Below are 12,681 nucleotides of genomic sequence, written 5' to 3' on the forward strand. Positions count from 1 at the left end.
ATGGCAACCTTGAAGGATGGGTAAACATTCATCATGTGGGTGATGAGGGGAAAGACATCGCAGGAAGAAGAGATAATGTAAGCAAAGGGAGAAGCATGAAAATGTAGGTCATGTAGGAAATAATGAGTCCACCAGTGTGTCTAAAGCTTAAATGAGTGGAAAGATCAACTGCCAAGACTCTAGAAAGAGAGGCTGAGGTCAAGTATTGAACGCTGTAAGGAATGGTGACTCTGGCCCAACAGGAAATGGACAGCCCCTGATGTTTTTATGCGGGGGTGATATGCACAGTATGTGCACACAGATGTGCATACTGTGACAATCTAGTGAGAGGAGAACTGAACAGGGGAGTGGAAACGTAATCAGGTCAGCTAGGAGACTATGGTAATTCACAAAAGGTGACAAGAGTCTAGGCCTGTTAAAGTGGAAAGGAGAAAAGACAAAGAATGTACGATGTATGAACCTACATGTGCAATGTAATTGTTCATTAAAATTGGAAATCAAGGCTGTGAAAAGAAACAGAAAGAAAACATTACCCGTAAGGACTAATGTGGTTTCTATAATTGAGCTTCATTCAGATTTGGATCTGAGCTTCTCGGTAGCTAGCAAAAAGAGAAACTACGTAAGTTATATCGGTCCTGCTATCAGAAAGGAAGGAACAGCAGTTTTTGAAGAGAACCTGTTTTACCTGACACTAAATCTGGAAGGAAATTTCTTGGTGGGGTCTTACCTCTAAGGCTCCTTCGCCTCTGAAATTCTGATCCCATGTTAGAATGATTCCCAGCAGAAGAACCGACATCATTTTAGTAAAACAGTGAAGAACATGATCTTTGGAATCAGACTACTTTGAGTCCATTTCTGGTATTTTTAGCTACATGAGTTCATCATAAATGTTATTTGACTCTCTGAGCTGGTTTCCTTATCTGCACATCAGTAATGTTAAATACTTAACTCATATGGTTGTTGGGGATTAAATGAGATAATGTCTATAAAGTACTTTTACTTGGATTGGACGTAAGACACAATAAATATTAGACATCAGCACGATCATCGCCCTCAGCACCATCATCCTATTACTGCCTAGAGATTGGTTAAGAGGAGTGTGGAGAAAGTCCTAGACCTGGTGCAGTAGACCTCAGTGCCACTCCCTTCTCTGTGTGGAATAGATGGATAGAGCCTGTCCCAGTCATTTCTGGGTCTCAGGTAGATGCACAGAAATAGATCTCTATTGTTGCATAGAAATGTGTTCACAGACACTCACATACTTCAGTACCTTTTGGAATATTAGCCTATTTGGTCAGCTAGCTAATTACGGCAACAGCACATGATGAAGTCACAAAATGATTTTATTAATAACACTCGTGACTTACTGTTTTTTGATATTGTCTTTTTAGGATTCAGGCTAAAATCCCAGGCGCTAAAAGGCATGCTGAGTAAACTGATATCCCACCAGGGACTGGACACAAACCAGAATGTCTGGAGTGGTAACAACTCTGTTCTTACATGTTACTGCAAGTTGATTGTTTCTCCCCCCAGTACCATAATCTTAGAGACAAACTTTAAAACAGCTGTTTTTAGGCTGTTCCTGTACTCTTAGGATATTTGAGTCACTTGTGTCAAGCACTAAAGTATAGAGAAAAGTGTATTAGATGTGGTTTTAATTTTGTGTTGCTAAAAAAAAAAAAAAAAAAAGTGCATGATGGTGAGAGCCCAGCTTATTTTGTCTTCTTTGGTGTTATCCTTCTCTCTGCAATGCTTCTGTAGCTTCTGACGTTCCCCGTGGCTAGGCCCTTCCTGCCGAGTGCACTGATGCAGTAGTGGAAATCGCTTATATGTCCTTGGGTTGCTGGTTGGATTAATCTTTAATAACAATATATAGAATTGTAGACTGATGTTTTAGTGTTTTTCCAACACACAACATAAAAAAAAAAAACAGTCGACCGTACTTCTGGTAATCAGTTTTGTATAACTTAAAATAATTAAATAAATGAATAACCCCTCCTCCCTGCCCTCCCCCCCAAAAAAACATGCAGTACTTTTGTTGTGTGGGACTGACAGGCTGATTTACATGTATGGTAAAAAAAAGTACCAGCATGTTAACTTTATTACGATTTGTATTACTTTCTCTGTAGTTCCTAATGGACCTAATTATGGACTCTGGATATTTGCACTTATGTACTTGATACTGAATGCATAAATAAATGTTACTAAATGTAAAACCTTCTCCCTCTCTTCTTGTGGTCTTACCAGAAAATGCAAAAGTTCTAAGAGCTAGAATCTTCTGAGGACAGGCTGGGAAGACTGAGACCAAGAGCTCACTTTATTCCTGTCTTCAGGACTGCATGGTCCAACTTCAACTTAGTATATGGTTCCTTTGGGGTCTTTATAGAAGTCACTACAAAGTAGTAAAACTGGAAAATACTCTTCATGTTGTACTGTGTGGGATTGATGTAGATATCTTAAGTAGTTTTATATATATATATATATATATATATATAGAAGTCCTTCTATAGACTTCTTATAATAATATGCAATAATTATATTTGCTAGGAAGCCACTCTTTTGGTAACTATTTCTTGAGGACCTACTGGGTGCCAAGCACAGAGAAGAGGGCTGTGAGTAAGAGAGATGACAGTTCCTGCCATCATCAAGACAAATCTTCTAAGGATTGCTTGCTGCTTTTCATAAAAATCCAATTGCGTATTTTATTTCACTGTTAAGATCAAAAGTCAAAAGATGATGAGGAAGAAGTGGATGAAAATAGTAGCAGTGGGAAAAATAAAAGTAGTAGGAGAAAAAAGGAACAGTAACTTACAAAACGCTGCCTTTGACCAGTTTTACGCTTGGGCTCCATAAGCACTTATGGAGGTACCCTTGTGTACAAAGTGGTGTGACAACCATAAGGGCAACTGGACATTGTGCCAACAGCCAGTATGGCGGGAGATGGGAGTTGGCTATGTGAAAACTAAATAAACTAACTAAATAAAAGGCAGCAGGAAATACGAGCTGGCTTACCAGACTAGAGCAACAGAGAAGGATTCTCAGAGGAGGTGAACTTCGCAGCTGGGTTTTCCAGATGGAGAAGGTGGTTCATCCCAGTACAAAGAGAGAACATCACCTAAGATGCTAAGTCACAGAAATACATGGCATCCACTGAGAATGGTGAGTGACAAGTTGAAATGGGTTGTAAGGTGCTTGGGCTGAAGATGTGGTGCCAGGTGAAGCTGAAAGGCTGGGTTGAGACCACTAGGAAGAAACGTGAATGCTAAGGAATTTGAGTGCCAAGCACCCACTGTGCCCAGAGGAGCCTCTAGGAGATGATGTGGAGGGAGATGGGATCGGAGTTGGTGATGGACTAGATGCGGGGTTTCAACACCAAGGCTGACCTTGGCCCTCCTCAAATTTCACGCCCTTGGCAGCTCGTGTGCCTCGCCTTAGCCCAGCTCTGTCTGAGACTGGCTGTTCAGGAGAACCCAATACCATTTTTCAGGGTAGAAATCCCAGAAGACCTGGTATGGGGGAGGAAGATATTAAACTGGGTTTGGTGCCTGCCATTCTTTATGGTTAGTAGGTACAGAAGAGGATCTTTTTTCTCTATGTGTGCTTTCCAGTCTCCAACCCTTTGAGATGAAGTTTCCTCCAAAAGCTTTATTGTGTAGAATTAACCTCCCCCCAACATCTGCATTCGCAGCATCTTCCTCCCTCCTGTTAGCCCAGAATTCCTTTCCTAAGCAGCCACGCATCAGGAGGATCTAAGGAGAAATTTCCATTTGCTGGCAGTGGTGGAGAACGTTTCCCGAGGAAACCCCTGTCTTTACAAAATGATAGGTATGGACATAGAATTTTACCAAAGGGAGCATGGGACACATAATATCAGTCAACATGATATTCTGGGCGATGGATATAATGTGAGGACTCTATGAACAGGTAAGAAGAGGACCAAGAACAGGATCTCCCAGGGACCCAGAGTGAGTGAGGTCATCCTGAAAGCTGTGCACAGTACAAAAATTTTACGGCCTATGGATAAGCCAAACAAACACAGGGTAGGGAGACACAGAAGCTGTGGTATGCCTTATGGCTCATTTCAGGAGTAAAGGTCTTCTTTCCCCACCTGTGTTAGTTTTCTGGGGTTGCCCTAACAAAATGCCAAAAACTGGATGACTTAAAGCAATAGAACTTTACTCCCTCACAGTTCTGGGGGCTAGAAGTCTGAAGTGAAGGTGTTGGCAAGGCCATGTTCTCTCTGATAGCTCTAGGGGAGAGTCCTTCCTTACCTCTGCCAGCATTGCATGGTGCTCTTTGGCTTGTAGATACATCACTCCAGGCACATGGCCATCTCCTCCCTGTGTGTCTTCCCATGGTCTTCTCTCTGTATCCAGATTTCCTCTTTTCAGGATAGCAATCATGGTGGATCAGGGTACACCTTTGTGACCTCACTTGAATTTGATTGTCTCTGTAAAAGACCCTATTTCCAAATAAGGTCGTATTCTGAGGTACTGGGTTAGGGACTTCAAGGTCTCTTTTTGGCAGGACACAATTCAACCCATCACACCACCCCAGGCCTCACAATGGCCCTTATGCCATTTTGAAGACTTTGCCTCCTGTGTAGATCCCAGACCTATTTCTCCCCTTGTTCCCCACTAGGGAAGTACTGCTGAAAAGAAGTGAACTGGCTCCTTTCTTACTCAAAGGTACTTGAGTGTGGCCGAATGCTGGACCTCACTTCACTACTACAGGGTTCTAGTAATCACCGCACTGTCCTTGAAGAGAGCTCCCAGCACCCAAACTTTAGCGCTCTCGTTAGAGTACAGAGAAGAGGTAGGGGACATGAAAGAGCCACCACTGGTGTTTTGGTGTTAGCCATTGTAGTAGTGGTTTAGTGCTCTGCTGATCCAGGCAAAAGGGCCATTTGCCTTCAGATTCCAACCTGCTTCTCTACTGCTTTATACTGGGCACCATATTTAAGCTCCTCAAAATGATTTTTTTTCTTTTTGATACATTCAACATTACAGAATTAGTTCACTTTTTCTTTGATGAATAAATTGAAATGAATTCTTTTGTATCCTAGGCCACAGTTTCCTTCTAAAGGGATTCTACTGGAATGAGCTCCTTCTGGCTTTTAAAGAGGGGGGGAGGGTTCAAGTAGAAATGAAAGGACACTAAACAGCAACACAAGAGACTCAAGTATGAAACTGGTTACTAAAGTAGATTTTAGGTCAAAAACTGTATTTAGAGACAAAGAAGGTCATTATATAATGATGAAAGGGTCAGTTTAACAGGGACATGTAACAGTTGTAAAAATATATGCATCCAATATCAGAACATCTAAATATGTAAGACAAATATTGACAGATCTGAAAGTATACATTGACAATAAACAATAATAGTAGGAGACTTCAACACCCTACATTCAATAATGGTCAGAACACCCAGACAGAAAGATTGAAAGAAACAAGGGACTTGAACAACACTAGAGACCAAATAGACCCAATAGACATATACAGAACTTTTCACCCAACAGCAGAAGAATACACAATCTTCTGAAGTGCACATGGAACATTCTCCATGATGGGTCACATGTTAGGTGACAAAACAAGTCTTTTTTTTCCAGTTTCAATGGATACTTTTATTATTTATTGAATAGATCACCACTTTGTCTCCCTACCTACACACAGTTAGAATTTCATCTTATTTCCATGCTGAGCAGTGAAACAACAACAGAGCTAATCAGAATAAGCTACTTCAAAAAGGGAAGCTAACACAGCTCATTTTCTTTTAACAGGCAAAATATAAATATATGCAATCTAGAATGCACAACGGTTTAGTCACTAAGAAATTCAGATGGTATCTTGGTGCGGTAAAGAAGAGCTGAGATGCCGTGTAACTGTTTTAGGGGTTCCTGGCATTACATCTCTTAGCCACTAGCTGAATCTTGACATGGGGGAAGATTTTAGCTAATGCCAAGTAGAGATGCAACAGGTGCTAAGTTGACTTAGGGGCTGTGCACGGGAACCAAAAGGCAGGAAAGTACTAAACACTGCTGAGAGCATCCACCCCACGAAGGATTTTACCTTCCAGGAGCTCTAAACTGGCACCACCCCCGGGGCTCACATGGCTGACTTTATCCTCTGTGTTCCATTTGGCACAGCAAGTGGCAGTGTCTCCACCACCTATGATGGTGATGCAGCCCCTGGAAGTGGCTTTCACCACCACATCCATGAGGGCTTTGGTTCCTTGGGCAAAAGCTTCCCATTCAAATATGCCCACAGGGCCATTCCACAGAATCTGCTTAGCCCGAGCGACTGCCTCAGCATACTTCTTGCTGCTCTCAGGACCACAATCCAAGCCCATCTAGCCAGCAGTTATGCCAGAGGCCACAGTGGCTTGCCCTGTCTTGGCATTCTCATCAAACTTTTCAGCAGTGACAAAGTCAACAGGCAAGGTAATTTCCACACCATTCTTCTCAGCTTTGGACATCAGATCTTTGACGATCTTGGCTTCCTCTTCATCAGAGAAGTGCCAATCTCCATGTTGTTGAGCACCTTAAGGAAGAAGGTAAAAGCCATTCCACCACCAATAATCATCTCATTGACTTTGTCCAGCATATTATTGATCAGCTGGATCTTGTCTACAACTTTAGCTCCGCCCAGGATGGCCAGGAAGGGTCGCTCTGGGCTCTCCAAGGCCTTGGCAAAGTAGTTCAGCTCCTTCTTCATCAAGAAAAGCTCCAACCTTCTGTGGCAGATTGACTCCCACCATGGAGCTGTGGGCTCGGTGAGCAGTGCCGAAAGCATCATTGACATAGACATCTCCTAGCTTGGAAAGTGAAGCTTGGAAGGCTTCTATTTTGGCTGGCTCAGCTTTAACCTTATTCCCAGAAGCGTCTTTTCCCTTCCCCTCTTCCTCCACATGAAAGTAGAGGCTCTCCAACAGGATGACAGACCCAGCAGGTGGGTCAGCACAAGCTTTCTCCACTTCTGGGCCCACACAGTCCTTTAAGAATAAAACATCCTTGCCAAGCAGAGATTTGAGTTCTACAGCAACTGGCTCCAAGCAACTGGCTTGTCAGGCGTGGGGGCACCATCAGGCGGGCCCAGATGGCTCATAAGAACAACTGACTTAGCTCCATTGTCCAAGCAGAATTTGATGCCTGGGATAGCAGCCTTGATTCTCTGGTTGTTTGTTATCTGGTTGTTCTTCATTGGAACGTTGAAGTCCGCTCTCATGATGACCCACTTCGCCTTCACGTTCAGCTTGTCCAGAGTCAGCTTATTAGAAAGCGACATCTTGGCAATTCAATGGCAGCAAGGCTGAAGGCTTAAACAGCGGAGAAGAAAGCGGCCAACGTGCGCTCCAATCGCACGCAGAATCACTGACAAAACAAGTCTTAACAAATTTAAGAAGATAAAATTATACCATGTATCATTTCTGACCACAATGGAATGAAACTAGAAATCATTAAAAGCAAGAAAATGGGAAAACTCACATAATATGTGGAAATTAAACAATACAATCTTGAACAATCACTGGGCCAAAAAGGAAATCAAAAGGGAATTTAAAGGGCGCTGGGTGGCTCAGTCAGTTAAGCATCCAACTTCAGCTCAGGTCATGATCTCACGGTTTGTGGGTTTGAGCCCCGCATTGTGGGAATCTATCCCTCTATAATCTCTTGATGGCAAATTGATACCGTCTTCCTTTTTGCTTAATGGAATGTAGCCCGTGGCTTTTTGTTTCCCATCAGTGGGAGGGAACACCCAGATGCTGGCTACCACAAAATATATTTCTAACAGAATAGATGGAGATTTCTTCAGGACTCTATTATGTTCTGTTAGGTTATCTGCGTGAATCCATGTGGGTGCCTAGTTTATGGCAGAGTCTTTAATCTCCCTACCTACATTGGGAAGAACAGTGCTAAACCAAGAGCCTTTCCTCCTGGGCTTCTAGGGTTTCTTACTAGGTAAAGTACATTTAACTTTTTTCATTTTTACAAACATTTACCTTAGTTTTATTTGCATTCTTTAAATTCCAAGTTGGGTATTATATTAAATGTTTTGAGCCAATTGACTAATATATATGTAATTTAGCTATCTGATTTATTAGTTAATAGATCATTTTAAAACAATTATTTTAAGACTATTAAATGACACCTTTTAGCAATGATATAGCATCATTGAGTCAGACACTATGCTGGGCTCTTTACAAACATCGTTTCTAATCCTCAGAATTTCAAAATCCTACATGATTAATATTTTTATATGTATTGTCCAAATGAGTAAACTGTAACTAAAGATGTTTAAATAACTGACACAAGTTTACACAACTACCAAGTGATAAAGCAAGGACTTGGAACCCTGTTTGTCTGGGCTCTTACCATTGAGTGACACGGTCTTTCCTGTGTTTCTCTGCCCCTCTCCCTACAGTCTCTAGCTCAGAAGCAGTGCTGACTCAGCAAGATTATTTGGTTGCTAGTAGAGAAAATCACTAAAGTATATGAACCATAAATGGGCATTTATTGGAAGAACATACAAATTCCAAAGGCTTAACTGCAGAGGATGGAGTATTTTCCCAAACACACAATTTTGGTGCTTTGACCTTTGTGATTAAAGAAGAAGGTACTTATTCAGGCATTACCTAACAACCCTGCCATCAACAGGGGCAAAAAAGAAAGTGCACAAACCTTAAAGAGCTCTATACCATGACTTAATTTTACACACACATTCATCCTAAACCGTAACACGCATCCACATTGCAACAGAAAAAGAAATCGTAATAGCTCAAGCCGCTGTGACCATTCATTTTTCAACTTCAGAAGCTCATTCATCTGGCAAAACTGAGAAATCCGAAATCTCATTCACTGTGAAATCATGGTTAAGTAAGAGTTACCATTTTTTCTTTAAATGTTTATTTATTTTTGAGAGAGAGACAGAGCTCAAGTGGGGAGGGTTAGAGAGACACAGAATCCGAAGCAGGCTCCAGGCTCTGAGCTGTCAGCGCAGAGCCTGACGTGGGGCTCGAACTCACAAACCGTGAGATCATGACCTGAACTGAAGTCGGAAGCTTAACCAACTGAGCCATGCAGGCGCCTCAAGTTACCATTTTTAAATAAAAATTGAATAATAATTCAGGTATAATAAAATTAACTTGGAACCAATCTTAGAACCAATTGACTTAGAATCTGGTGATTCAAAATGTCCTTCAGGGTCTTGCAATAGCAATGATCATTAATATCTTCATGAATGTCAGTTCTTGCCATACTGGCCTGGATATAAAAGTGCTATGAGACCCTGAAGAAGTTGCCTTTTTCCTCTAGTATTTTTTTCTAATAAATGCTGAACTGCGGAAGATTTTGAATTATATATACATATTTTTTTAATTGTTAACGTTTATTAATTTATGAGAGACAGAGAGCACAAGCAGGGTAGGAGCAGAGAGAGAGGGAAACACAGAATTGAAGCAGGCTCCAGGCTCTGAGCTGTCAGCACAGAGCCCGACGCGGGGCTCGAACTCACAAACTGTGAGATCATGACCTGAGCCGAAGTCGGACGCCCAACCGACTGAGCCACCCAGATGCCCCTGAATTATATATTTTTAAAAATTCTGAATGCATGGATGGCTCTTTTCCTATTATCCATTTCAGTAATATCTTAAGCATCTGTTATGTGCGAATTGCTATGCTGGGTGCTACAAGAGATTCAAAGAGTTGTAAAACACAGTCCTCTCTTTTAAAGAGTTCTTAGTATAGAGATAATAGCAACAACTAAATTTATGGAGTGGCTCATTTTGTTCCAGGCATTGTTTTAAACACTTTATATTAATTTGCTTAATTCTCGTGAGTATGTTACAATGAAGGCCCCATTTTACAGATGAGAAAATTAAGGCAGAAAGGTTACCAAGCTATTTAGTAATAAGATACTACACAGAAAACTGTAAGACCACTCAGTCTAAGATAATTGCCATCCGTGAAAAGTTTGAACAAAGTGCTTTGGAGGCTCTGAGATTATTGGGATCAAGGAAGAATTTACGAATGAGACAGCTCTGAGGTGGGCTGGCATCTCAGTAGGCAGAGAAACCACCTGCAATGCAGACTTTGATCTTGAACAGGTTGACTTCGACATGCTGCAGCACAGCCGGATGAAGATGTTTAGTTTACAAGACCAGTAGTTTCGGGAGAGGTTGGGCAAGAGATACACCCTGAGAGTTATTTGTGTAGATTCATTTCCGTAGAGGGAGGAGTTTAGAGAGCATGAAGAGAAGACCAAGGATGGAGCCCAGGCAGATCACCCCCTTGTAACAAACAGGAGGAAGAAGACGAGAAGCCAGAGAGAGGGGAAGTGAAGGGGGAATAGTCAGAACCAATGAGGAATGAATTTCTAGAGAAGGTCTGGGGAAAGTGGGTAATGATGTTGAATCCTTCAGGAAAGAAGATGGGTGGGAATGGGGCTTGAGGAAAGGCTGTTAGAAGATGAGGAGGCAATTCAGAATTCATGGTGAAGGGATGCACGACTGCCGAGATGTAGACCACACTTAAGAAGTTTGGTAATGACGGGAAACAGAGAGGGAGGGTGGCAGAAGGGTTTAGTAAGATGCCTGGGCAAGAGTTCTGACTAACACATGAGGTGAGGGGGAGCTGATTGAGAAAGGTCCTTGAGGGGGTGGGAAGGAATGGGATTGAAAGCTGGAATGACTTACTTATATTTGTATTTTCCAAATGAATCTGGAAAATCTCAACTGCAGCCATATATGGAAAGAACAGTCAGCCAGTGTTATCTGACATTTTCTAAATTTGCTAAAGACAAAAAAGAGAGAGAGGACAGATTTTTAAATCAAATGGAGAGCTTACCTACTCCAGTGATCTTTACTGAATCATCTTCAGATGAATCATCATATCTAAAACACTTTTTAAAAATAATTACATTGGGGCATCTGGGTGGCTCAGTCAGTTAAGCGACCGACTTTGGCTCCAAGGTCATGATTTCATGATCTGTGAGTTCAAGGCCCGTGTCTGGCTCTGTGCTGACAGCTCAGAGCCTGAGTCTGCTTGGGATTCTGTGTCCCCCTCACTCTGCCCCTCCCCAGCTTGTGCTCTCTCTCCCTCAAAAATAAACATTAAAAATTTTTTTTCTAAAAATTAAATAGATTAAAATAAGGAAAATAAGAATACTGCTACTTAAAGATCTTGAGTGTTGGAAATATCTAGAAAAAATGCTAAGTGCTACCTTCATTGCTATATTCATACCATCATTGCTGCCTTTCTAAGATTTTTTTAATGTTTACTTATTTTTAAGACAGAGAGAGTGGGGGAGGAGCAGAGACAGAGGGAGAGAGAATCTGAAGCAGGCTTCACACTGTCAGCAAAGAGCCTGACATGGGGCTTGAACCCACAAACCGTGAGATCATGACCTGAGCTGAAATCAAGAGTTAGTCGTTTAATGGACTGAGATACCCAGGTGCCCCAATCATTGCTAACTTTAAATAAGGATGCCACCTGAAACATCAGGGACTTCAGAGAAGAATCACATTCTTGCTAAATATGGCATTGTTGTTTCAGGCCCAATTTAATTTCTAATTACTCTTCAGATGCTCACTTGAAAATATCACAATGCCTGTAATTAATAATGACATTCTGTATACCATAAAATGTTACCTTAGGCAAAAATAAACAACTACCAAGCAGCTGCCAGCAGGGAGCAGCTTAATCTGTTCTCCATCAACATTCTCACAGCAGCAGGGCCGGAAGCATAAAATCCAAACTCCTGAGCTTAGAATTCGAGGCCCTTTACGGTGAAATCACCACCCAAATTTCTGGTGGGCTCCTGCTTCTCCTCTCCATGCGCTCCATGCTCATTGGCCACACTCTGTGACTCTGCTGACATCCCCACCCCAGCCCCAGCTCCCTGCCCTGGTTGGGGAGTCACAAAACAGCTCTGGTAGAGCTGAATGTGTCTCAGACTTGGAGTCAGAAGGATTGTTCTGTCATTGTCCCAAGGTTATCCCCAAGATGATTGACTCTCACCTTGGTGTCATTTTCTGAAAAATAAGATAATCATAATAATTGCCCTGGAGAATGATGATAAAGAACTACATAACTCATGGCAGCAGTTATAAAATGCACATGTTGTAAAAGCACAAAATGCTTTGGAGGTGTGATACCACACTATACCATACAGGAATTACACTTGGTTGTGAACTGTACTTCAGAAGCTACCCTTTTCCCCTAACTTCTGGGCCATTTTCTTGAGAACAGAGGACAGATCTTATCCATGTGTTTAGTCAAAGCACTGATTAGAGTGTTAGGATGTGACAAAGCCCAATTGACCTGGATTCATCAGAGAAAGTAAACTTCTAGGCATAACAAAAAGAAAGGAGGATCTTGGGAGATTGACAGCTGACATCTCCAGATTCCCACCTCTACTCTCTCACCTTCCTCTTCTTCTTTCACTGTACTCTTTTTGTGTTCTCTCTCTCCGAACCCTGATTTTCCTTCGCTAAGAGAGTAACAAGAGAAATCCGGCTCCTTCTCATGGCTCAGGTGTCTGTTCCTCACCTCGGGAGGCCTTCCCCGATGCCACCTATAGGCCTCTGTTGTATGTGCCCAGTGCTCGCACAATGTTCAGCACACAGCAAGCACCCAATCAACACGTGAACCAATAAGTCAGATGTTGGCTCATGTGCAACCATGGCTTT

At 42.0% G+C, this 12,681-nt stretch overlaps 1 protein-coding gene and 1 pseudogene across 2 annotated transcripts in view; one reads left to right on the top strand and one right to left on the bottom strand.

The window, feature by feature from the left end:
• Positions 1 to 2,216, top strand: part of RTN1 (reticulon 1) — a 230,717-nt gene extending 228,501 nt beyond the window's left edge. For both annotated transcript variants that reach the window (XM_086709632.1, XM_025919054.2), the window contains one exon: positions 1,392 to 2,216. In XM_086709632.1, coding sequence (XP_086565758.1) covers positions 1,392 to 1,434 — 43 coding nt within the window. In that variant the 3' untranslated portion in view covers positions 1,435 to 2,216. The remainder of the gene's footprint in view (positions 1 to 1,391) is intronic.
• Positions 2,217 to 5,608: 3,392 nt separating this feature from the next.
• Positions 5,609 to 7,362, bottom strand: LOC112855353 (phosphoglycerate kinase 1 pseudogene; annotated as a pseudogene).
• Positions 7,363 to 12,681: the final 5,319 nt, after the last annotated feature.

This window comes from Puma concolor, chromosome B3 (assembly GCF_028749965.1).
Source record: "Puma concolor isolate L17-30 chromosome B3, mPumCon1.1.hap2, whole genome shotgun sequence".
Taxonomy (NCBI): Eukaryota; Metazoa; Chordata; class Mammalia; order Carnivora; family Felidae; genus Puma; species Puma concolor.